The following is a 25,161-nucleotide window of genomic DNA, read 5'->3' as shown; positions in this document are numbered from 1 at the left end:
ACATCTACTTCAGGTCTGTCTGCCAGGCTAGTGCTGTGGTTTTTGGGATCCTTATTCACCGTGAAATCTAGTGTTACTTGTTCTATATTTGATGCCATCTTTCAAAGTAACAGGCTATGAGTAGTATGTTGTTGTCCACATGTGCTTTCCAGCCATTTAAAACCTATTTTTTCTAAGACCCAACATGTACCCCCTGATTATTTTTGGGTTACCTCATTATTCATTGCACTTATGCAGGGGCAGTGCGTCAGTTCTTGTGGCATTCCTATGATACCCAGTTACAGTAACTGTTTGTGTTGCTCAGTTAGAAGCTGAATGAGCTGGAGATTTAATGATCTAGTAAATCAGTTTATAATTGGTAGTCAGAAAGCCTGAGGGTTTAATCAGCTAGTCTGATATTATATGAACCATTGGTTCCCAGATGCTGGTCCAGCAACCACGAGTATTCACAGATTTCTAGGCCCATCTGGGGAGATTCTTACTCAGTACATCTCAATATAGATTCTAGGAATCTATCATTTTTAGAGGTTCCATGGAAGCTTCTGGTGCAGGGATGTCAAAGTATGCATGGTATAATGATTGTGTCTTTTAGTGATAACATTTTTCATCTCTGTGTGTCTCAAATAATGCTGGAATGCCTTAACTGCCTTCTTTAGTGGAATATGTTTATATGGGCATTCTGGGCTACGTGGGAAAAGGAACCTCAGGCTGGCCATCGGGGACCTGGTTCTAGCCTTGGTTCTGCCACTCTCTCAACCTTTCATTAGGTTAGAGAGGTTTAATCTCTGTGTAGGTCTAATTCATAAACTGAGAGCATCAGATTATGCAGAGTATTTTTCTGCTTTCTAACATTCTTTGAAGAGCTTTGCCTGCCTAGGAATTGTTTTTGTTGTCACTGTTCATGAACAGCTATTGCCTCAGTTAGTTTAGCGTGTGCCTAGTCCCTCAACCAAACATTAGTTACGGTCTGCTTCTCAGCAGAGCTGGTAGCTCTCCCCAAATTCAGGATGGCCTCTTTTCCTCTTCTCTTGCTGCCACTACCAATCACCCACAAGACTGAAGTAAACCAGTTTTTGTGAGACAGAGTCTCGCTTTGTCACCCAGACTGGAGTGCAGTGGTATGATCTTGGCTCACTGCAGCTGTCGCTTCCGGGTCCAAGTGATTCTCCTGCCTCAGCCTCCCAAGTAGTTGGGATTACAGGTGCGTGCCACCACTCCTGGCTAATTTTTGTATTTTTAGTAGAGACAGGGTTTCACCATATTGGCCAGTCTGGTCTCGAACTCTTGACCTCAGGTTATCTGCCTGCCGCAAAGTGCTGGGTTATCTTCCCAAAGTGCTGGGATTACAGGTGAGAGCCACTGTGCCCAGCCTATATTGGGGTTTCTGCTAAAGAAAATTCACATTGTAGTTCTGACCTTTTGTATGTAAAACCTCAGGGTTTTTTACCCACGGGTCCCTTTTTGCAGGCAAGGGATGCTTGTCTCTTTGGGCATAATGTGGCTGATGTCATAGTCTAGGGAGCTGGGCTTGTACTGCCTCACCCCCTTCCACAAACCTTTCATTTCTAGGAAATAGCTGTATGTTGTCTAGAGGGGCCAGCTGAGGATGGGGGCAGAACATGGTAACCCCTTAAATCTCTGGTTCTCAGCCATTGTGGAGCATCAGAATTATCCGTGGTGCTTTTAAAATTATGCATACCCATGTCCCCCCAGCACCGCCTGGTCCTGTTGAATCAGACTCTCCAGTGTGGGATTGGACGTGTGTGCGTGCATGTGTGTGTATGTCTTTTTGAGACAGGGTCTGGCTCTGTTGCTCAGGCTGGTGTGTGGCATGATCACGGCTCACTGCAGCCTTGACCTCATGGGCTCAAAGTATCCTCCCACCTCAGCCTCCTGAGTAGCTGGGACTACAGGTGCTTGCCACCACACCTGGCTAATTTTTTAATTTTTATTTTTAGTAGAGACGTGGTTTCATTATTTTGCCCAGTCCTGTCTTGAATTCTGGGGCTCAAGAGATCCTCCTGCTTTAGCCTCTCAAAGTCCTGGGATTATAGGCATGAGCCACCGTGCCAGGCCAATTTTAAAGACTTTGCTTTAGACTCTGCCTTCCATGCACTGTCCCTCTGCATTCTGAAATTATTTTTTGTTAAGGCAGGTATAAATAAATTTTCACGGAGAGTTGTCATGAAAATGCAGTAAATGGTGGTCTGAATCTGTTGGAAATACTGCTTTGAGACTAGGAGGCCCTCAGAGGCTGAAGGCTGTTCACTTTAACATCCCCAGCCTATGGTTTAGAGACGGCCACCACTGAGGATTTACCCCCAGTGGTGCCTGTCTACCATGGTTGAATGTTTCATCATGGAGAACAGGAAGTCATCCATCCTTTTGTGAAGTGAATTTTAAGATAATGACTCATTTATCTTCTGTTGGGTGCAATTTAACAAATATGATTGGGAACTTACAATGTGCCAAGCATTGATATAGGTGCTATGTAGTGAACAAAACAGAATTCCTGCCTTCGTGGGACTTTCTCTTCACCAAAATAAATATATATTCACATGGAGTTTCACATGACTGAATTAAATGGCTGCATTATGAAATAACATTTTAGAAGAATTTTTGAAGATTGACCTGAGTTATCCCTAAGATCACAAATGGAATCAGAAAATTTGGAGTTTAGCATGTGAAACCTGGATTAAATTAGCAAAATGTTAACCAAGGGACGGTGTCTTACTAATGCAGCAAACAGTCAGGAGTGGTTCGGAGAAATATTTTCTGAAGGTAAAATGAATAAACCAGTGGGTATAGGACTTTGCCCCAAAAAAGTCAACCAAGGACATTGACAGAATGAAAGTTTGTCCTTTGACTTTAAAAATAAGTCTCCAGACCTGGGCGTGGTGGTACATGCTTGTACCCGGCTACTTGAGAGGCTGAGGCAGGAGGATTGCCTGAGCCCAGGAGGTTGAGGCTGTAATGATGTAATCATCATGCCACCACATTCCAGCTTGGGTGACAGGGTGAGACCCTGTCTCCAAAATTAAAAAAAAGAAAGAAAAAAGTCCCCAGAGAGTCACTTGATAGAAATCTTTTTTGACTTTTTTTTTTTTTTTTTTTAGCTCCATGTATTTTATTTCATGTATATGCAAATACCTTTGGGTCCTGGAGTTACCAGTATTTTATGTTTGTTTTATCTGATCAGTGGAAACATTAACTGAGCTGAATGCATGTGTTTCAGGATTCTGGGATGCTACTTCACCAATTACTGCAGATCTCTATACTCGCATGGGTTAATAGCCTCCACAGTGTCTCTTTCTGTGTTGTAGTTTATGCACTGAGATTTTCTGATTCAGTTAGATATAATATGAACATTTTAAATGTGCCTTTTAAAGAATTTAAATACTCATATATTTTTGCGTGTCTTTTTTCCTTTTTACAAAAGGAAACTAGGGTCTTTTTTTTTTTTTTTTTTTTTTTTTTTTACCGTGAACTACATTCTTGGATTCTGAATGCATACTAAAAAATTGGTGAGACTACAAAGACAACCAATGAAAGAAAAACACATTTGATTTGGATTTCAAAATATCAAGAGAATATGGAAAAGAAACCAACATCAGCTTTTGGTTCCAGCTCATATGGCTGTTTGTGAGTTAACTAGCTTAGAAGGGAAGTAAATAGTTTATGAGAGAGAAGATAGATATTCTGGAAATCATTATTAAGCTGAAATTTCTGCATCTAATTTTGGAATGTTTATGTTTAGAAAGTCACATGGACAATGAAAATGTGTGTTTCAGGTTTGCGGAGAAAAACAGCGCTTTGAGAAGTTGATGGAACATTTCAGGAATGAAGACAATAACATAGATTTTATGGTGAGTTATTTCAGTATTCAATAAAGCAAACTCAGTTTCAGCACTTTTTTCCTAAATACACACACACACACACACACACACACACATCATATTTATATTACAAAGGACAGGGAATTGCATTTAATATGCTGTAGATCCAATCTAGAATGTCTCTCTTAATCTGTATTTTTTCTTTGATTTCCAATTTTATTCCTTACATACACAGTATAGTAAAGACCAAAGTACTAATTACAGCAAATAAAGGGGAAGCCATGCAGTTGGAAACAGCCATGCCTGGTGCAAATGCTGCCATTGTTTAATTGTTGATGATGCTGCATAAGAATCCTTAGGGTAGAAGCAATCTTGACCTTTTTTATTTTTGCAGGCCCCTGCCAGTACCCTTCTCCAGACTATATTCTTAAAAATTAAAGTGCTTTGGTTTGTAGAATTGACTGTATGTATCTCCAAAATGAATATGCAGCAGTGATTTTTTTCCTCCCTGATCTCTTTCCTGCTGTGGTAGCTCTGTGAGGGTATAATCATACTGGGGCTCTCCTTGGCAGGTTAGGTGACATACAAAACATGTGGTTCTACAGCAGGCCTGCCATCCTCGGGTAAGAAGAACATCAAAGTGAGTTGCAGCACTTCTGCATTCATACACATAAATCTTAATCTGGAAGGAAGAGAGAATCTGCCATAGTGAATTTCTCTAGAAGTTTTACCCTTCAGTGCACCCAGATCTGTAGGTGTTGACCCAATTCAGTTGCCCTAGGGAAATTCTAGACCCAGGAGATCCTAACTGGGGTATAATTTCCCAGATCACTTCTGACCTGAAGCAGACGTACCAATCACTTCTTACCTTGCAGAGCCTATGCTTAGGATGCCAAGTGAAGTTTTCATTTGAATTGCTTCAGTGATTATAAAACATGAAACATAGCTTTGCCAATTTCTAACCCTTTTTGTGAAAAAAATGTTTGGAGTCCTCAAGTTTTATACACTTCTTAGCCCTCATCCCCTTCCAAAATCAATGAGAAAGAGAAAATCCTTTATAGAGAAGATTTTCTGTTGCATAAAGCATGTTATTTGCTTTTCAAAGTGTGTGCGTGCGTGCATGTGTGTGTGTGTGTGTGTGTGTGTGTATACACACACTTTATAGATATACGTATATATACACACACATACATGAAACAAGGGACACTTTTACATTGACTTTTAAAATCTTGTTATTAGGATTTTTTAGAGAAGTTAAGGCTAATGCTGGCCCTGGTGATAAATATCTAGAGAGACTGGTGCCTTGTCTCATGATGTCAGTTTCTTTCTTGTGCCATTTTAGGGGAACTTATTCATTCTGTTAGAGTTGCAGTTGCAAACTGGAGGCTCTCACACTAAAGCCAACCTACAGGCTTGTCAGTTCAGTCTGACAGTGATGACCCTACTTCAACAATTTGAGTATGATGCATAAAAATACACATCTGATTTTCTTGGAAACTGAAAACGTCTGAGAACACTAGGCCCCTGTTACTGCAGAGTGTCAGCTGCTGGAGTCAAGCAGCCCCTATTGCTTTAGTCCAAAGATGTCCTCTCTAGTTTGTCACAGTCCACACCGTTCCCTGTTGTGTGATACACAGCCCAGCCTGCTCATTTATGCTCATTTATGGTACCTGCCAGACCTCCTTGCCATTTGAGTTTCTGCTGAAACTACAATTATATAAAGCCCTTTAAAACACCTGCACTATCCATACACAAACTAGGTTCTATTTTCTGTCCGTTCATTTATTCACATATACGTGTATTGAGGTACCTTATTTAGAGGCTGCTGTTACACAAGTTCTATGTGCTAGATTCATGCGTCACCTTCAGATAGTCGCCTCTTAGGCATATCATAAAACCCAGTAGATCGTTTAGACCTGTTTTCCAAAGAGAAATGGAAAGATGTCAGAATCCAGCCATATTTTCTCTCCAGAAAATGAGGCTTTTGATAAACTGCCTTGAGAACACAATGAGGTTGCACAACCTCTGAAACAAGATATTCCTCATAACATATAATATAAATTTTTCTAATGTAGTATATAAGACATTTTTATCCTTTTTCTGTATTTTTTTGTGGACAAAAGAAAACAAAAACTATTTTGTTTCTTTAAAAAATATTTTTCTAGTTTGTATTTTGTACCTGCCTTTGTAAAGATATATTTTTTAAAGCTCATTTAGTGATAGAACCCGAGGTGATTTTTTTTTTTTTTTTTTTTTTAGTAAATTGCAGTAGAGTCCTTTTGTAAGCTAGAGAGGTTACACATCTTCCAAAGATATCCAATGTATACCATATCTTCAAAGAATAATCTAACTCGATAAAAAAAAAATTGTAAACATAAAGGAAATTAGGTTTGGAGAGAGACGAGGAGTAAGGTGGTTCTCAGAATAAGTGTGACTCTGCATCCCTCAATCATGTTCCCTCCTTGCCGGAGACTCTGCTGGGTGACAGCCATGGAGGAAAAGCATTAGTAAGATGTTTCCACCATAAATAGACTGATTGTCACTGTGGAAAGCAAAATAGATCTGTTGAATGCTGTCCTTTTATTCACCAAACCTGGGACTGGTTTTCTCTTTGGCAGGTCTCAGAGCCACTGGTGCAGTTGTGGGGAGAAAGCAGTAAATTCCAAGCTTTTAGGGAATGCAGACTGGTTGACTATATGTAAAGATGGGTCCAGTTACTATCCTGTTGATATGGAAGAGCTCACAGGGAATTTTTAGATGTGGTTACCTTGTGGTGAGATTGTAGGTAATTTAAATGTTCTTCTTAAAAAAAGTTCTTTGTAATAATATTCACATTTTGTACAACAAACCTATAGTAATTTACACAGTTTATTTTATATACCTATATGACTTTTACTGAGATATAATTAACATATCATCAGATTCACCCAATTTATTTATAATCCAGTGCCTATTTAGGCTATTCACAGGGTTGTACAACCCTTACCACAATCTAATTTAGGACATAGTTGTCACCCCCTCAAAAAAGTCCTGTACCCATTGGCAGTCACTCCCATTAATCCCACCCTCAGCCCTAGGCAACCACTAACCTGCTTTCTATCTCAATAGTTTAGTCTGTTTTGGATTTTTTATATAAATGGAATCATACAACATGTGGTCTTCTGTAACTGGTTTTTATCATTTAACATGTTTTCAAGTTTATGTTGTAACATGTGTTAGTACTTGATTGCTTTTTATTGTTTCATAATATTCCATTGTATGGATATACCACATTTTGTTTATCAGTTAATGGACACTGGGTTCTTCCTACTTTTTGGTTGTTATTAATGATGTTATTATGAACATCTGTGTACAGATTTTTATGTGGACATATGTTTTCATTTCTCTTAACTGTATATCTAGAAGCGGAATTGCTGGGTCATATGATAATGCTGTGTTTATCATTTTGAGTAAAAGTCACACTTTTTAAAGTGGCCACCCTTTTTTCCTTTACCACCAGCAATGGACGAGGGTTTTAATTTCTCCACATCCTTTCCAATTCTTGTTACTGTATTTCTTTTTTATGATAGCCATCTTAGTGGTTGTGAAGTGGTATCTTATTGTGGTACTTCTGTGACTTCTGAATTTAAAAATAATTATAAAATATTTTTAAAGAACCAATGAAATGAAGGAAAAGGAAATCGGTAAGTGAGCCTCTTTTGTGAAATTGAAAGCACATGTCTGCAGTTAAACTGAGAAAAAAGTTTGGAGCCCATCTAACCCCTTGACAATTTCATTTCAGGTGGCTTCTATGCAGTTTATTAATATTGTAGTCCATTCAGTAGAAGATATGAATTTCAGAGTTCACCTGCAGTATGAATTTACCAAATTAGGCCTGGATGAATACTTGGATGTGAGTATAGCTGTAACCTTTGGCTCTAATATAAGAATTGACTTCTTATATTGCCTACCCTCAAAGGTACACTTCCATAGCAGCTAAAGAATGCCTAGACTACTGTAGTGCAGTCGACTACTGTAGTGCCAGTTAAAGGGAACTGAGCTGCGTGATGTATTCTGCCAGAGATGCTGGATTCTTGCAGGGCTCCTGGGACCTCAGGCCATCTTCTGCTAGCAGCCTTTTAGTACGGGAGTCAGATAACCTCTTGCAGCCTTGCTGCAGCTTTCCTCTGCTTTTGAGCTTCGTCTGGGTCAAGTCTCATTGCATCCTTCCTCTGGGCTATTGGGCAATTTGCATTCTTGGTTGCTCTGGGGACCCCATCTGGGCAGGGAAAGTCAAGCCAAGACTGTACAGTGATGAGTCAGTGCTCAGAGCATAAAAAAAAAACAATGAGGAAATGGACACCAGAGACTTCCTCCTGAAGCTGCTAAATTCTGCTTCAAGTGTTTGTAGCTTTAGAAGTTCCAATTTTAGTTCTTAGGAGAAGGAGGTTTAAAGTTTCCCTGTTTCTTACTCCCTTGCAGAAGTGGTTAGCCAGTTCCCTGAAGTTCTTCAGTTATTAAGAAACAGAAACTTGATGTGAAAATCAGAAATGGTCTTGAAAAGGCTGGTGGCTCACACCTGTAATTCCAGCACTTTGGGAGGCTGAGGTGGAGAATCACTGGAGCCTAGGAGTTCAAGACCAGCCTGGGCAACATAGTGAGACCCCATATATACAAAAAACTGAAAAATTAGCCAGGTGTGGTGGTACGTGCCTGTGGTCCCAGCTGCTTGGGAAGCTGAAGTAGGGGGATTATTTGAGTCTAGGATTTCCAGGCTGCAACAAGCTGTGATTGCACCACTGCACTCCAGTTTGGGTGGCAGGGGGAGACCCTGTGTCTGAAAAAGGAAAAGAAATGGACCCGAGGAACCAGGCAGTTTTGTTTTCCCTTTTGTGTAGGAATGGTCTAGTGATACAGCAAGAATTGTTGACCTCAATTTCCTTCCTTTTTTTTGAGACAGGGTTTCACTTTGTCACCCAGGCTGGAGTGCAGTGGTGCAGTCTTGGCTCACTGCAATCTCTGCTTCCTGGGTTCAAGCGATTCTCATGCCTCAGCCTCCTGAATAGCCTGGCTAATTTTTGTATTTTTAGTAGAGACGGGGTTTCACCATGTTGGCCAGGAGAGTCTCAAACTCCTGCCTTAAGTAATGCACCCAGCCAGTGATCTGCATGTCAAGGCTGTTTCCAGCTCTGAAGAATATAGAAGTACTTCCTTTGGGCGTCTCCAGCATTCAGCTGCCCATCTTTGTTAGAGATAAACCCAAGCGATTCATAGACTGTACCCTCAATGTATTGGGAGACGAATCACAGAGGTGGTTACTCTCAACCTGAAGGCCTTGCTTCCTAGACTGGCTGGGCTGCCCTTGAATAGACGGGCCTACTCTTGTCTAAAGACTACTCAGGGAGAGGTGTAATAGATTTCCATTAAAGTGTTATTTCAATTGCTTTCCTTAAAAAGGCACTCATTTATATCACTGGCAGAGTATTGGACAGAAAGACTCTTACTTTTAGATCAAGGTTTGTCTATCCCTTTTTCTCCTATGCTCTAAAAGTGTCAGTATTTGAAAAATTAGATGTACAAATTCCTAGCGGTGTTCTGGGTTTGGTTTTGTGGTGTCTGAGCAGAGCTTGTTTATGCTCTAGAATATAATGGCAGGTACCAACTTATCACTGAACACCTGTTATTCATTGTGAAGATCATGAAAAATCCCATTCAGCTGCTTCTCCTTTTGTTCTAGCCTTTGCCCTTATTTAGAAGCCATTCTCACTTGGGACTCATAAAGGAAAGTAGAACATTCTCTCTTCAGGGGAAGCTGTATTGTAGAATTCCAGATTAAACCTAGGGGAAATCCATCTTTCTGAAAATTTATATAGAGTGGAATTTCTCTTAAAACTGTAAGATTTTTTTTCAAAACTCTGTATTTCTTTAACTTCATGGTGTGTTGACTCTGGAACCTAATAGAGGTGGTTAGAAGAGTAATGTAAATGTAAGATATATAAATGCTTCATTAGTTTACAAAAACCCAGCCTTGTAAGTAGCCGTTGATTTGTTCAGTAATGTTGATTGGCATCATCCATGTGCCAGGTATTATTCTAATCACTCATCTGTTCCCTAGGGAAAGTCATGACTCATGTTACTTGTAGGGAAGATTCGCTGATTTATTTGACCTCTAGTTTCCAGAGCTAGCTGAGTCACTGCAGGATGCCTAGTTTGGGAGGCAGTGAATTGGGGAAAGCTTTCTGATCTGTTCATGCTGTATACTGACTGAGGGAGGGATGTGTGGAGGTTGGGCTCTAGCAATTTGTGCTAAAATAATCCCCAAGGTTAAGTATAAACTCTATCACTGTCTGCCCCATCTCTTGCCTAACCTTGTTCCTCTACTGGAACCACTGTCACTAACCAGGTAAGATACCAAACACTCCAGTCTTTTCCACTACACAGATACCCCTTAGGTTTTATGTGGCTGTGACTATAATCTGTCAAAGCTGCTTTTAATTTTTCTGTCATCCCAATTTCACATATATCAAAATGTTTTAGGTTGGAATATAACTACATGGGACAGTAAGGATTTGGGGGAAAATGTGTGTGCACTTGGTAGAGGGTATTCACCAGAAAGTCATCTGATGATACGCCTTAGGCAGTCACTCCATAATTCTCTTAAGGAAGATGACATGTTAAGCTCTCTCTTAGAAACGGCTGGACTATTTGTCACAAAGAAAACACATAGACTGGCTGGGCGCAGTGGCTCACGCCTGTAACCCCAGCACTTTGGGAGGCTGGCAGGCAGATGATGAGGTCAGGAGATCGAGACCGTCCTGGCCAACATGGCGAAACTCTGTCTCTACTAAAAATACAAAAATTAGCTGGGTGTAGTGGCACGTGCCTGTAATCCCAGCTGCTCAGGAGGCTGAGATAGGAGAATCGCTTGAACCCAGGAGGCAAAGGGTGCAGTGAGCTGAGGTCGCACCATTGCACTCCAGCCTGGGTGACAGAGTGAAACTCCATCTCAAAACAAAACAAAACAACACAAAAAAGACAGACTGTTAGGAAATGATACTCCATTTCCACAGATGAGCTAACACCACGTTCTCTCCTCTTCTGGCTTTTAGAAGCTGAAACACACTGAGAGTGACAAGCTTCAGGTCCAGATCCAGGCTTACCTGGACAATGTTTTTGATGTAGGAGCTCTGCTGGAAGATGCTGAAACTAAGAATGCTGCCTTGGAGAGGGTGGAAGAACTGGAAGAAAACATCTCTCATGTAACTACATCTCAGAAAAGGAAAAACTGCTTCTATTTCAGCTGGGTGCAAAACAGAATGAATGCCAGCTTTTATGGTGGTAAATTAAAGAATTTGGAGTCTAGGAACGGGCCATACCCTGCAATAGAGAGCTTTCAGAAGCTGTTCTGTGTTCTTTCCAAAAGGCAGATGTGTAATGTAAAGTGAAATAGAATCCGTTGCTTTGCTTTAGCTCACTTACCTGCTCAGTTTCTGCTGAGGTGCATTTCCTGGCAGTCTTGGTTATAGGCTCAAGTGGAGTGGGGGAGTTTGATGATTGGCATTACGTAAAAGATTAGAGGGAAATGAAATATGGGAATTTGGCCTGAGGTGAAGAGGTATCTTCTTATCAACTATGTCCACACAAGCCCATGGACAGGATTAGCTAGTGTCTCTGTGATGCATGTCTGAACATTCCCGTCTTACGGTACTCAAATTCTAAATAGAGTCATCTCAACAATAGGCATTTTCAAGGACATCGGTGTGCTTTGTCATATATGCTCTTCTTTGAAGAATGTCCTCAGTATCATTGTCAGCTCTATCACAGGACAGCGTCTCATTTTGCTTTGAGGGATTTTTCTTGACATAGACTGATTCTAATATGACTGTAAGGGCCTTTAGAGGTTATTTGTTCATTCATTAACCACATATTTCAATAGTAAAAGAATTAACAGAAAAATGGTGCTTCTCAAACACCCAAGCATTATGAAGACCAAATTCTTTTGGTGAGTCTGATGGGCACTTTCCCTGATTATGAAATGAAGTGTCTCCTTTTGGAGGATTATTATTTTCTCCTTTGAACAGTTCATTTATTTTTCTCCACATTTTTTAAAGAGTACTGCATATGCTCAGTTTCCTTCACCTTTCCCCATCACTCTGAAAATGGGTCTCCTCATGGCTGTGGGTAAGCCGAGTTGGTGAGCCAGAAACCCTCCCTTTAAATGTGCTGCTGTGGCCCAGCTGGCATCCGCTTCAAAAGAGAATTTTACAGGCCCAGTATATCTTCCCTTAGAAGATTTGTGTTACATGCTGAACCCGATCAGTGTAAATCTCCACCCTTCCTCCTTACCTTGCCTCCCTGGTTTTCTTTACTTGTAATGAATTTAAAGGAGATGTTAGAAATCAGAAGTTGCTCAATGTTAGAGCCCTTTGTGAAAGGCAGCTATTTAACACATGGCTCACCCTGTCTTTCTCGTGAAGCCTCAGCCAACATTGCATGACCATACTTATGTGTCCACTTTTGTAGCAGGCCATCTGTTTATTTGAATGGCTTCCCCAAATAACTTATTATTATTATTATTATTATTGTGGAGTTTTTTCTTTGAGATGGAGTCTTACTCTGTCGCCCAGACTGGAGTGCAGTGGCGCGATCTTGGCTCACTGCAACCTCTGCCTCCTGGCTTCAAGTGATTCTCCTGCCTCGACTTCCCTGGTGGCTGGGATTACAGGTATACTCCACCACACCTGGCTAATTTTTGTATTTTTTTAGTAGAGATGGGGTTTCACCATATTGGCCAGGCTGGTCTCAAACTCCTGACCTCAGGTGATTCACCCGCCTCAGCCTCCCAGAGTGCTGGGATTACAGGTATGAGCCACTGCGCCCAACAAACTTTTATTATTTGTATAGTTTGGGTCAAACCAAGCAGTAGTTGTTTTTCAACTGGCTACCTAGATTGAAAGAACCAAGTTTACTATGTTAGCAATTTTCAAAAGCTTTAGCCTGATGGCCCTTTCTTGGCATGGAGGTGGGGGATGGAGATGGACTTTCCCTCCTCTTTCTCCTTACTGTCCTCTAGCCTTGCTAGCCCCTGCAGAAATGGAGGGAGGCACACTGTGTATGTTGAACAGTAAGGAGCGGACATGTGGGTCTTATTAAGGATCATGTCTAAGTTATTAATTCCTGGTAGAAACAAATATGTATTCAGAGCCATATTATGAATATTACCATTTACAGAAAACAACGGGCAGAACACATATAGGTCCCTGGCCCTTAATGATCTTGGAGTTGCACTTTCTGAAAACTGAGGGCCTGATCAGGATGATCCTGTATTGTGACACAGCTTTCTTTTCAAAATTTTACAGTTATCTGAAAAACTGCAAGACACAGAGAATGAAGCCATGTCCAAGATTGTGGAACTGGAAAAGCAACTCATGCAGAGGAACAAGGAGCTGGATGTCGTTCGGGTAAGCATGATGATGACAGCTGCCCAGATGGGCACGGTAGGGAATGTACTCCAGCTTTTGTCCAGTGGAACGCAGAGTACATTCAGAGGAATGCATTGATGCAGCATATTTATTGGAACCCTTTCAGAGGTGATGCTCTGATGAAAACTACGCATAGTCGGCATATGTATACACATGTGTGTGCAATCAGATACTGGGGGGTTCAGTATTTCCTTATCACAGATTTTGGGAGCAACAATGTTTTCCCATCTGGAGGAGGCTGAGTTAATTCCGTGGAACACCCATTTGGTTGGAAATAAAAACACAGCATGGATTTAATTCATGCCACTTATTTATTTTTATTAGGACTTGAGCTTCTTTGTATTTCTTTGCTTTGCTTCCACTCAAGACCAGATTTGGTGGTTGCTCTGGAAACAGTGAAATACAACAGAGGCTGGGCTTAATGGTATTCACCAAAAAAAGGGGGGCGGTGCAAAGCAAACCAATCCATTTTATTATCAGCTAATCCCAGCTATTTTATTTGGCCTTAGTATTGTTTACCTTATGTGCCAGGTATTTATGGAGTGCCATCCCTGTGCTTGGAATTGTGCTGTAAGAACACCAAAATGCCTGGAGAGCTTTAAGGCAAATGACTTGCCTTTACACTGCTAATGAAATGGCACCTTTTATGTGATGGTTATCGTGTCTGTGTGTGTCTGATATCCTGACATGTCCTACAGTTCAGTCCAGGAAATTTATTTTCTGGCACGCCTTCGAGACACAGTTGTAGCATATGGACTCAATTCAACTTCAGACTCTTAGATTATTAATAATAGACAGGGTGTGAAGAATGTCTCCCTGCTTGCTGGAGGTTTGTGTTGAGAGATCGCTTGTACGAGGCCCAGCAAGGAAGTTCAGTTCCATAAAACCCTTTCACTAGAACCTCTGTGGGCCCCCCTTATAAAAGGAACCAGGACAGCCTTTGAATTGAAAATTGTAACTTCTTTGTTTTTCTGCTAGAAACCTAGACAGAAATAAGTAATTAGTGAAGGGAAGCTTTGGCCTGTTTTGTTAACCGCATTACCGATGGGAAAATGTTACAACAATCGCTATCCTCAGCTTGGTCAAGGGGGCGTTGTGAGGGCCAGAGAAAGCCATTCAAGAGCAGTCAGCCCCTGGCTACTCATGAGTGGATTATTCCATGCTTTGCAGATTTTTCATCCCAGTCTGATGTGTATCCAAGTCTGATGTAGGGCCTTTTTGTCTATTGTTAGCCGATATGTGTATCTAAGAGTCACAAATGAAGGTTAAAATAAAGGGAAGGAAAACATGCACCGCCAGAACACCCTCAGGAGATTCCAGAGTCAGCATTCAGGTTCATTTCTGCTCTGTTTCTTTATACCTGCAGGGAAAATCGAGTTAGCTGCATTTATTAAATGGAAAGAACTTCATTACCAACAACAATAGCTAGAATATATTACATGCATTACTAGCATACAGCTAATAATTAATGGGAATTTATAGGTTCTGGCTGAGTTCCAAAGAATTCCCATCTATATGAATGTCTTTTTTTCTCTTTATCCTCAGTCTGCCAGTCTGATGGATTCAGACTTGGTATAAGTATGAATGTTATGTGAAGATAAACTCTTGACCTTGGACTTTATTGCAGGAAATCTACAAAGATGCAAATACTCAAGTTCACACATTAAGAAAAATGGTCAAAGAAAAAGAAGAAGCAATTCAAAGACAGTCTACCCTGGAAAAAAAGATTCATGAACTGGAGAAACAAGGGACCATTAAAATTCAGAAGAAAGGGGATGGGGATATCGCCATACTGCCAGTTGTGGCTTCTGGCACATTGTCCATGGGGTCAGAAGTGGTAGCAGGTAACTCTGTGGGACCCACAACGGGGGCCGCTTCCTCGGGACCCTTGCCCCCTCCTCCACCACCACTGCCTCTCTCATCAGACACACCTGAAACAGGTAAGAAGCCTTGGCAGGAGGACTGAGGAAGTTTCAGAATATTTGTACAACTTCTTTGCCAACTGTCCACTTCTGTCCTTTGTCCATTTTTGTTGTCATATTCTTTAAGAATTGGTTTTCTTGAGTAGTTCTTAACAGTTTACATTTTGAGATTAAAATTATAAATCCTTATTTCACATATGTTGAAATATTTTTCCCATTTGTCAATGAGGCCATTTTATGGTTTTTGAAAACAGTCCTTTGTCCTTTTAAGTGTGTTGTTTTCAGATGGCTTTATATGCACATGGCTTATTGCAGGAAAGCCATTCCCCTGTTTTCAAAGTCCACCTGTTTCTTTTCTCTTTGCTAGTGCAAAATGGTCCAGTAACACCACCTATGCCACCGCCACCGCCGCCACCCCCTCCTCCCCCTCCTCCTCCCCCGCCACCCCCTCCTCCTCCTCCTCTCCCAGGTCCTGTAGCTGAGACTGTACCAGCTCCTCCCTTAGCACCTCCCCTTCCCTCTGCACCCCCGCTGCCTGGAACGTCTTCACCCACAGTGGTTTTCAACTCAGGATTAGCAGGTAAGAGCACAGAATTCAAACCCAGGTACTCATATCAGAAAGGCTGTCTTATCTCGGAGAGTTGAAGCTGTTTTTCAAAGTCCAGGTCTCTTGCAATGACATGTATCTCTTTCTAGTGTAAGAAATTCCTGCTGATGTAGCCAGTAGAGGGGACATCATCATGCATGGGAGGCACGTTGCTCTGAGTAGTCTTTTTCACAACCATACCCCACAATGGGAGGTTCTGATTTCCTACACCATCCTCCTGCCTTCCACTGGCCCCACCTAGAGAATGGAAGAGAGACAAGCTACCTGCTTGAGGATCAGTGCATTTTTGTGGGTTCAGCAGATACTTTCTGGACACCTGGAGTAGTCAGTACAGATACTACCTGTAGTAGTCAAAGCTCAATATTAGGCACCGACATTGAGTGCTTCAGGATTTTTTTTTTTTAATGGTATTTATGATGTCATCTATAAAAGGGAAACATGCTTTTATGTGTAATTGCCCGATGTAGGCTTCCAGGCATGTCTTCTGAGCATTTGAGAACATCAGAGTTTGCTAGAGTGGATTTAAACTTCGAGGAGGAAGTGCTGCCAACAGCCATATTATCATGCCTTAAAATGCTTCCAAATAATTCACGTCCTCTTGCCAACCAGAAGATAGAAAACAGCATCCTCACCTCACCAGAAATAAAATGGGAGGTAGGGGTTAGAGCAGGAGGAAGAGAGTCACTCTAATGCCTTGAAATCTGAGTTCTTTGTTTTGACTCACGGAAACAAAGATTGATGCTACAAGCCATTTTCCCAGTACTGAAGTGTTTCCCTGGCATTTGGAATTGCTCTAAGCTTTGCCATCCCTGTGACATGGGGTCATTCTGCCTCCTCATTTACTTCAGCCTGTTCATGAGGTCTCTGATTTGCAATGAAGAACTACCACTCTAATAGCCTCCATTTCCAAGGCTGTACTAGTTTTCAGAGCCTTTTGCCCAAAGTCTAAAAGCCAGTCTTAGCTGTAAAGATTTCCCCATCTCCATCCCTTCCAGGCTCCCATCTGCAGCTCTGTCAGCCGGTCATCAGGGCTCATTCATCCCAGTGACTGGAGCCCTTTTGGATGCCCCAAAGTCACCTAGAATAAATTCACTCCACATCAGATCCATGGTTTTACCTCCACCCCGACTTCTAGATAAAACTGTCAGGGAAACAAACAAGATTCCAGTTCACAGTAAGGTTCACAGTAAATCGGTGACTTATTTCTACCCTTCAAGATTCTCCCCGTCTACCACTTTCTTCTAGAACTTTTATTACTTCTGAAGGAGAAAAGTTGGAGGAGAGTCATCCTGGAGCTGATGGACTATGGAATATAAACAGACAAACAGGAAACCTCATATCAAGCCCTGGCAATGTGTTCCACCACCAGGCTGTTGTCAGTAACTGGGTGTGGAAACCCGTAATTGTCCCGTGCACCTGGCCACCCTGATTAGGCACTCTTGGTAGTCCCCAGGGAGCACTTGCTGTGAGACGTGTCTGCTGTGGTGTCTCATTTAGGGCTGCTTCCTTTGTCTCTGACAAACACTAATGTGTGATTTAGCACCCACTTCCACACACCTGAGCACTAACATAGAACTCAGAACCGCCTTAGCTGAGTGAGAGCCCAGAGGCTGAGATGTGTCCAGAGCTTCCCTCTGAGGGGCCATGTCCTGTGTGATTCATCTGTTTATTAATTTGCTTGGGCTCTTCCCACTGCTTGATTTTAAAAATGTGTTGGCTCTGTCAATTGCCTCAATATTTTAATGTGTAGAGCTCTGTGCTCGGCTGATAACCAACTGCTTTTAGGGTTTGCTATACTTGGAAGTGGTCCCTGTTGTGGCTTATGCAATTTAGAGGACTGTAGGTGGAAATAGAGGAACTCTTTATTTCCATAAGTGTCCACTAAATGATTGTGAGGGATGTCTTGGAAGTATTACAAGACCCTTATGAGTCTTTGATAGCTTGAGATCAGGCAATTTCTACAAGGCTTTTAATCCCTCTCTATTATTCATCCTTATTTAGACTGCTAATACTTAGTGATTGAAGCTCATTTGGTGAGATGTTTTTGCTAGTGTGTTCAGTAACTCTCTCTCACTCTGGAACCAAGAGGCCAGACAGAATCGGGATGCCCCCAGTAGAACCAAGAGACAGAGCCTCGCTAATATTCTCAGGCCTCCTGGGAAGTCAGAAACCTATGACATCACTTGGCCTCTGGATCCACAGGCAACAGGAGGGTCTTATCTCTTCAATGGGCAGGTGGCCAAGACAGAAGACCAAGAGGAGGGCCCCATAGTTTATCTAGTTGAGAGTTTTCTTCGTATTTTATAGAGAAAATATTAGTAGTGTGAAATATGCATTTGAAGAATAAGGCTTGCTTTCTCAAGTCTGTGATAGAACAATCTGGCTCCCTTTCCCTGGGTAGGTCACCTGAGACAGACTGCTGAGCAGATGGAACCTTTGCTGTCTCTTTGGGAGGATATGCTTGGATCGTCACAATGCGAATTTGGACTTTGGTTGATTGTTTTTCATGTAAAAATTATTCCTATCCTATGGAATGCCTAGCACAGTTCAGTATTGCTGTTTGGTACTACTATGATGAAATAATTTTTTTTCTTCCCTCTTCTAAAGAGGATAATTTTTTAAACAAAATAGTTGAGTCTTGGAGGCAGGCCTGAGTGGAAATGAATTTTTGGCTCTGCGCTGCCTTGTGAAATGTACCCAAGAAGCATGAAATTCTATGCTGAGTGCGTGAACTGCTGAGCCACTTGACTCTAACCATATCTAATTTTTTTGTATTTTCTCTGTTCTTTCTGCTTCCACAAAAGATGGGCCAATCAAGCTTTTCTGTAGGTTGCTCACTGAGTGTGTTGAGTATTTGCCATGTGTTTCTGTTGGTCACACTGTGCCTTGACATCTTTCCACTCCATTTTGCTTTGATCCATTGCATTTTGACTTTGTGTCTGCGGGAAGTCTTGGTGGCGGCTGATGATGATCCCAGGTGTGCCCACACATTCTAGTTGAACCTACACAAGAGATTATTGGCCTTGAAGAAGACCTCCTGGATTCACACGCCCTCTTCCATTCCCTCTGAGGAAAGTTGTTTTTTTCTCCTTCTTCTTTTAATTTTTATATTTGTATCTGAGGCTTCAACTCTAAAAGGATTTTAGATCTACTCTAGGGAAAAAAGAACAAAAGAAAAGGTGCCAGGTGCCCCTTTTCCATTCCCTCCCTCATGCTAGTCTCTGGCCCACTCCAAGGAGCACTCACCCGCCTTTGACCCGAACCATGGGGACACAGTGTGTCCAGGGGTCACCTGTGCGCCTTCCTCCTCTTCCCACTCCCACCCTGGTGAAAGCCAGGAAAACCTTTCCAAGGAGGAGAACTTTCTTGCCTATGTTCTGATCTCAGACTTATTCCTGACCTTGCTAAATAGGTAGAAGAGTGGTTGCAGATGGCAAACTTCTAGCGAGTGTCATGAGCCTACCATGTCTGTGGGAGGAAGGTAGGAAGCCATTGGCACCAACCTGTCACCTCAGGTTGTGAAAAGACTCCTCTGCAGCCCTTCCGCTGCTCCCCGATCCCCAACATTGCCGAAGTGCCAGAGGCAGTGCGAGAGCAAGTGCTAGAGGAAAGTCTGTTCCTTTGTCCCGTTGAGAACATCTGTTTTCCTGGGTAGCGTTGACAAAATGCTGTATGGTGAGGAATCTGACACTGTGGGGTAGTGGGGACAAAGGTGTCACGTTTGGTGGTGGAGAGGCCTGGTTTGGCTAAAGCTGTGTCTGTTTTTCTGCATGCTTTTGTGTGGATTTATCAGATGACATTCCTACTGTTTAAATGGCCTTTGTAACTCTGGAGGAATGAGAGGCACCGTCTGTGTCAGTTAACGCCAACTGAGGCAGGCAAGCAGGCAGGCAGCCAGCTACAAGCTTAGTCATGTGTTGCTTTTATTTTGTTCTGCACTGAAGCACTGAAGTTCTCCTGCCTGTCTTGCTAATAATGACAAATAGTGAAGCTCCCAAGTAGTGTGATGGGCTACCCAGGACAGACTGATGAAGCTGAATGTATATGGCTAAATGGTTTGGGAAGACTTCTTTATGATATATAATAGATAAATATATTTTTAAATGGATTACCTTTTTTGGCATACTCCCTCACAGTGAGAGGAGTTGGCACTCCCCATAGTCCCTTAAAGATACATCCCATTCTCTCTATTAAGAGTTTTTCAGTATTTTTAATGAGTGTATCGATACCTCCTAGTCAAACACAGCTGACTCCTGGGAATAACTTGCTTTTCAAAAAGAAGGGCAAGGGACTGTGGCCATTTCTGAATCTGAGAATCAATACAATTTCTAGATTGATTTCTTTCTAGATTTCTTTTCCCCTTTCTTTTTCTTTCTTTCTTTCTTCTTTCTTTCTTTCTTTCTTTCTTTCTCTTTCTTTCTTTCTTTCTTCTCTCTCTCTCTCTCTCTTTCTCTCTCTCTCTCTTTCTTTCTTTCTTTCTTTCTTTCTTTCTTCCTTCTTTCTTTTTCTTTTTCTCTCTCTCTCTCTCTTTCTTTTCTTTCTCTCTCTCTCATTCTCTCTTTCTTCTTTTTTTTTGAGATGGAGTTTCACTCTTGTTGCCCTGGCTGAAGTGCAATAGCATGATCCTGGCGCACTACAACCTCTGCCTCCCGGGTTCAAGCGATTCTCCTGCCTCAGCCTTCCGAGTAGCTGGGATTACAGGTGCACACCACCACAACTGGCTAATTTTTGTATTTTTAGTAGAGACGGGGGTTTTACCATGTTGGCCAGGCTGGTCCTGAACTCCTGACCTCAGGTGATCCACCTGCCTTGGCCTCCCAAAGTGCTAAGACTTTGAGCCACCATGCCCTGCAATTTATTTTCCTTTTTTTCCCCCCTTTTATTTATTTATTTTTAAGACAGAGTCTTGCTCTGTATTTACCCCTTTTTTTGTTCTGTCGTCTTAAATGTTTTCTTAGGCTGGGCAAGATGGCTTAATTCTGTAATCCCAGCACTCTGGGAGGCCGAGTGGGGAAGCTCGCTTAAGTCCAGGCGTTTGAGACCAGCCTGGGCAACATGTGAAACTCTGTCTCTACAAAAAATATATAAATTAGCCAGGCATGGTGGCACACACCTGTGGTTCCAGCTACTTGGAGGCTGAGGTGGGTGGATTGCCTGAGCCTGGGAGGTCAAGGCTGCAGTGAGCCATGATTGCGCCACTGCACTGCAACCTGGGTGACAGAGCAAGACCTCAAAAACCTATTTTCTCATTAGGCCTTTCATAGCCCTTAGTCTGCTTAAAATAACTCAGCAGCCAATATATCAGAATCACCCACAGGAAAGTCTTGTCCTAGTGGAAAGTCAGCCTTCATGACGTTATACTCCTGGTAGTCTAGTCAGCCACTATCTGCAGTCCCTGATCATCTTCTAAGGTTTGTTTGTAAATATGTGGTCCACAACCAAGAATTTAGGATGTCCAAATATGGCAAGTTTTTGCCCTCTTTGCTATCTAATAACATGAGTAATAATCTTTGCTCTCCGACACTTTTTATTTGTCCCAACTATCGTCCTAATGTTGTAACTGTAATGCAGCAAATTAGTTGCCTGAGTTAAAAGAAAAAAAAAAAAAAATCAACCCTTGGCCCTTAGACGGCTTTTAATACAATCAAATGATGACCTCACCTGGCTCTGGCCGAGGCCATGTGTGTTGTTGACCAGCCTTAAAAACCTACTTGCGTGCCTCTTGCCAGCCTTCCTCCAGTGTTAAAGTGTCATCTGCAAGGACTGTTGTCTGATTGTTTCTGAGGGTCGTAGGCTTTTGGTGGGATCTTAATTCCATTCTCTTTGATGTCTTTAGCTGTGAAAATTAAGAAGCCAATCAAGACAAAGTTCAGAATGCCGGTGTTTAACTGGGTTGCTCTGAAGCCCAATCAGATTAATGGCACAGTCTTCAATGAAATTGATGATGAGCGAATTCTGGAGGTATTTTTCTCATTGGTTAGAACTTAGAGGTGCACTCTGTGCAGCAAAGCCAACATGGGTGTTCTGTTAACCTGAAAGTGTCAGAGATAAAGTACTAGTGTTATAAGTCCCTTGATGTAAAGAAGAAACAGATATGTAATATCAGAGAAAAACATTTGACACTATTTTGTAAGGTGGCTCTAAAACTGTGTTTAAAGAGTTATGTTAAATAGGAATAAATGCTTTTGAGCATTTTCAGCGTATGCCACAGAATATAGATCTGACATAATAATTCCTTCCCTTAATTGAGAGAAAGACATAAAAATTTTCGGACTGTAAGTGAATAAGAACTCAATTATCACACTGCCTTATTTGATAGATAATTTTAATCTGTGGCAGCTGTCTATGCAAGCTAACTGCTGAAAAGCAATTGAATTGGTGGGTTAGAATCGGTAGTCTAATGTTCACTTACTTTTTTATTCTTTATTTTATTATTATTATTATTATTTGAGAAGGAGTCTCGCTCTGTTACCCAGGCTGTAGTGCAGTGGTGCAATCTCGGCTCACTGCAACCTCTGCCTCCCAGGTTCCAGCAGTTCTCTGATTAGCCTCACAAGTAGCTGGGATTACAGGCATACACTACCACACCTGGCTATTCTTTGTATTTTTAGTAGAGAGTGGCTTTTACCATGTTGGCCAGGCTGGTCTTAAACTCCTGACCTTAAGTGATCCACCCTTGGCCTCCCAAAGTGCTAGGATTACAGGCATGAGCCGCCACACCCAGCCTATGTTCACTTTTGTGTATGTGCCAGAAGTTGTACTCTAACAAAAACAAGAAAAATAGAGCAAGCCATGGCCAAAGACAAGTACTTAATAGAAAAAGTAACGTCTTTGCTTAAGAAGCTAACTGGTGGCTTCCAGACTTCATTTTTAAATATAATCCAGTTTTCCATGGTCATTCCTCTCTACCTTAGGATTTAAATGTGGATGAATTCGAGGAAATATTCAAGACAAAAGCCCAAGGTCCTGCCATGGATCTTTCTTCAAGCAAACAGAAGATACCACAGAAGGGATCCAACAAAGTGACATTACTAGAAGCAAACAGGGCCAAAAATCTTGCCATAACTTTAAGGAAAGCTGGAAAGACTGCTGATGAAATATGTAAAGCTATTCATGTGTAAGTTCAGGAAAATTATATTTTAGTTAGTTTATGATAAAATGAAAATGAGAAAGTTATGAATTAGTAGATGACAAATATTTCAATAGTGAGGCAAGAGCTAAGATAAAAGCTGGAGCAATTTTTGATATCCACACTTCGGAGATCTCCTGAACTCTGCGTGTGCTACTTCAAAGTTGCATATGATGCCAACACGAAAGAGGTGGACCAGAAATCACCCTGGGAAGTGTTGTGTTAGAACGAGTAACTAATTGTTTTAGAATAATAACATCTGGATTGTGACATCATTTATTATCTCTTATGTGGGCCTCCAGCAATGCTTACATAAAAGGAAAGTTGAGCTGAGTGTGGCAGATGTTAAGAAAAGGTAGAAGATGTCAGTTTCCTCTGGAGTATCTGAATTTTATCCAGATTTGTTGAATACAAATTTGATGGCATTTGTGGAATGATACAGTTCAATGCCAGATGCAAATATGATACAGATGCATATTTTAATTCATAACAACAGGAATGAATTGTTTTGCTTTTAGTACTTTCAGGACATTTTAAACAAAGTTCATTTTTTTTACTCTTTAACTGTATAGAAGGCATTGGTTTTACTTCTCTATTAGAAGAATCCTTCTATTCTTGGGGCCATGGTGACTTTCAAATGTGACGAAGACATTATTAAATGTTTTAGGAACTAATTATTTATAAATGGATTATCTTGTAAATTTTGCTTAGAGACTTAGAGGTGTGAGGTGTAAATGACCCTGAGAAATCCTTTGTTCCAATTTTGTGTCTTCAGCCAGGGTGATAATCTCGTAGTCCAGTGCCTCCTACAGTCTGTTCTGATTTCTGACACTGAATGCTGAAGTGCAGCCTGGCTTTAAATCTTTATATATCTTGTTTGTCATGATGATTAAATGTAATTCTATTACTTAGCTGAACAAAGATTGTCCAGAGAATAATAGAGAAGAGAGATTGTAACAAATACTTAATTTGTTCAAATTAAGCATATATCCAAAAAGAACTTCAAGGAATGCACGCACTTAACCTAAAACATTCAGATAATACAGGCATTTGGATGCATTTTTTTCCCAAAGAAGAAAAAATGCTACCAGACTATTGGTTTAATTGAAATATTTTACATAATTCAGCAGATATTCTGTGATAATGTGTACAGTGTTAATCTCCTGAATTGGCAGTAGTACTTCACAGTGCCTGTCAACTATGTCCTTGAACCATTAAACCATCAGATGCTTTGGCCTTGGTTCTACCTCTTTCTGTTTTCATTTACTCCTGATTCCAGAGGCTTAGAGCTATGCCAGTCCCCTAAAAACTGAGGATGGCAGTTGTGACAAGGTCCAGGTTTTCAGGAAGAACCAATTAAGTTACCTGAGGCATAGTCAAGCCTCAGCACCAGCACCAGGGTGGGACTTCACAGGACAAGTGGAGAAATCTTAGACTCATTGATTTGGTATTTGCTGAGCTGTACCAGATGGATGATGGATGGATGAACCTGAAAAGGATGGATGGATGGATGGACCTGAAAAGAAGGATGAACTTGAAAAAGGGGTAGGAGGTTTTTTCTAAGGCTAATCTCTCCACATCCGTCTTTAGATTTGACTTGAAGACACTGCCTGTAGACTTTGTGGAATGCTTGATGCGGTTCCTTCCAACTGAGAATGAAGTGAAAGTGCTTCGGCTCTATGAGCGGGAAAGGAAGCCTCTGGAAAACTTGTCAGATGAAGATAGGTTCATGATGCAGTTTAGTAAAATTGAGAGGCTCATGCAGAAGATGACCATCATGGCTTTCATTGGGAACTTTGCTGAAAGCATTCAGATGCTGACTCCTGTGAGTGGACCAACTCTGGCAGGGGAGGGGGTCCAAAGAAATGTGGAATCATTATTTTTTAAAGTCTCTCCCAGAAGTGCACTCAGTGTGTTGGGTTCTAAAGACTCCTTCCCAGAACTTTCTAAATTGTCCATCTTTTCCACATTATGTATGCGAAGTAAATTTGAAAAAATGGGGAATGTTCCTATTCCATATTGCTGTTCTTCCGAAAGAATGCCATTTTTTGTGTCTACAGATGTTCTCTAAATTTCAAAAGGCAGAGGACAAAGAAACTTGGTTCTTTTCTCAAACTTGGTTCCCCCCTGAAGATAACAGTCCTCTGGCGGGGTTGGCAAGAGTGAAAATGTGACTTTCATTTCTAAAAATGATGCCCTGTCCTTA

The 25,161-nt window shown here is 41.4% G+C and overlaps 1 protein-coding gene across 9 annotated transcripts in view; it reads left to right on the top strand.

Annotated features, from left to right (window-relative positions):
- Window positions 1-25,161, top strand: part of FMNL2 (formin like 2) — a 318,596-nt gene that overhangs the window by 272,312 nt on the left and 21,123 nt on the right. For 5 of the 9 annotated variants that reach the window (XM_033231471.1, XM_033231475.1, XM_033231472.1 and 2 more), the window contains 10 exons: window positions 3,792-3,866; window positions 7,618-7,728; window positions 10,925-11,074; window positions 13,175-13,276; window positions 14,925-15,237; window positions 15,587-15,799; window positions 18,631-18,651; window positions 21,663-21,787; window positions 22,741-22,943; window positions 24,546-24,780. In XM_033231471.1, the coding sequence (XP_033087362.1) occupies window positions 3,792-3,866; window positions 7,618-7,728; window positions 10,925-11,074; window positions 13,175-13,276; window positions 14,925-15,237; window positions 15,587-15,799; window positions 18,631-18,651; window positions 21,663-21,787; window positions 22,741-22,943; window positions 24,546-24,780 (1,548 nt within the window). The remainder of the gene's footprint in view (window positions 1-3,791; window positions 3,867-7,617; window positions 7,729-10,924; window positions 11,075-13,174; window positions 13,277-14,924; window positions 15,238-15,586; window positions 15,800-18,630; window positions 18,652-21,662; window positions 21,788-22,740; window positions 22,944-24,545; window positions 24,781-25,161) is intronic. The other 4 variants (XM_033231474.1, XM_033231476.1, XM_033231478.1 and 1 more) reach the window with 1 other exon arrangement.

This window comes from Trachypithecus francoisi, unplaced genomic scaffold (assembly GCF_009764315.1).
Source record: "Trachypithecus francoisi isolate TF-2019V2 unplaced genomic scaffold, Tfra_2.0 Lachesis_group13, whole genome shotgun sequence".
In the NCBI taxonomy this organism is placed as follows: Eukaryota; Metazoa; Chordata; class Mammalia; order Primates; family Cercopithecidae; genus Trachypithecus; species Trachypithecus francoisi.
Note: the sequence above shows the minus strand (reverse complement) of the source record. Positions and strands in the feature narration are given on the sequence as shown.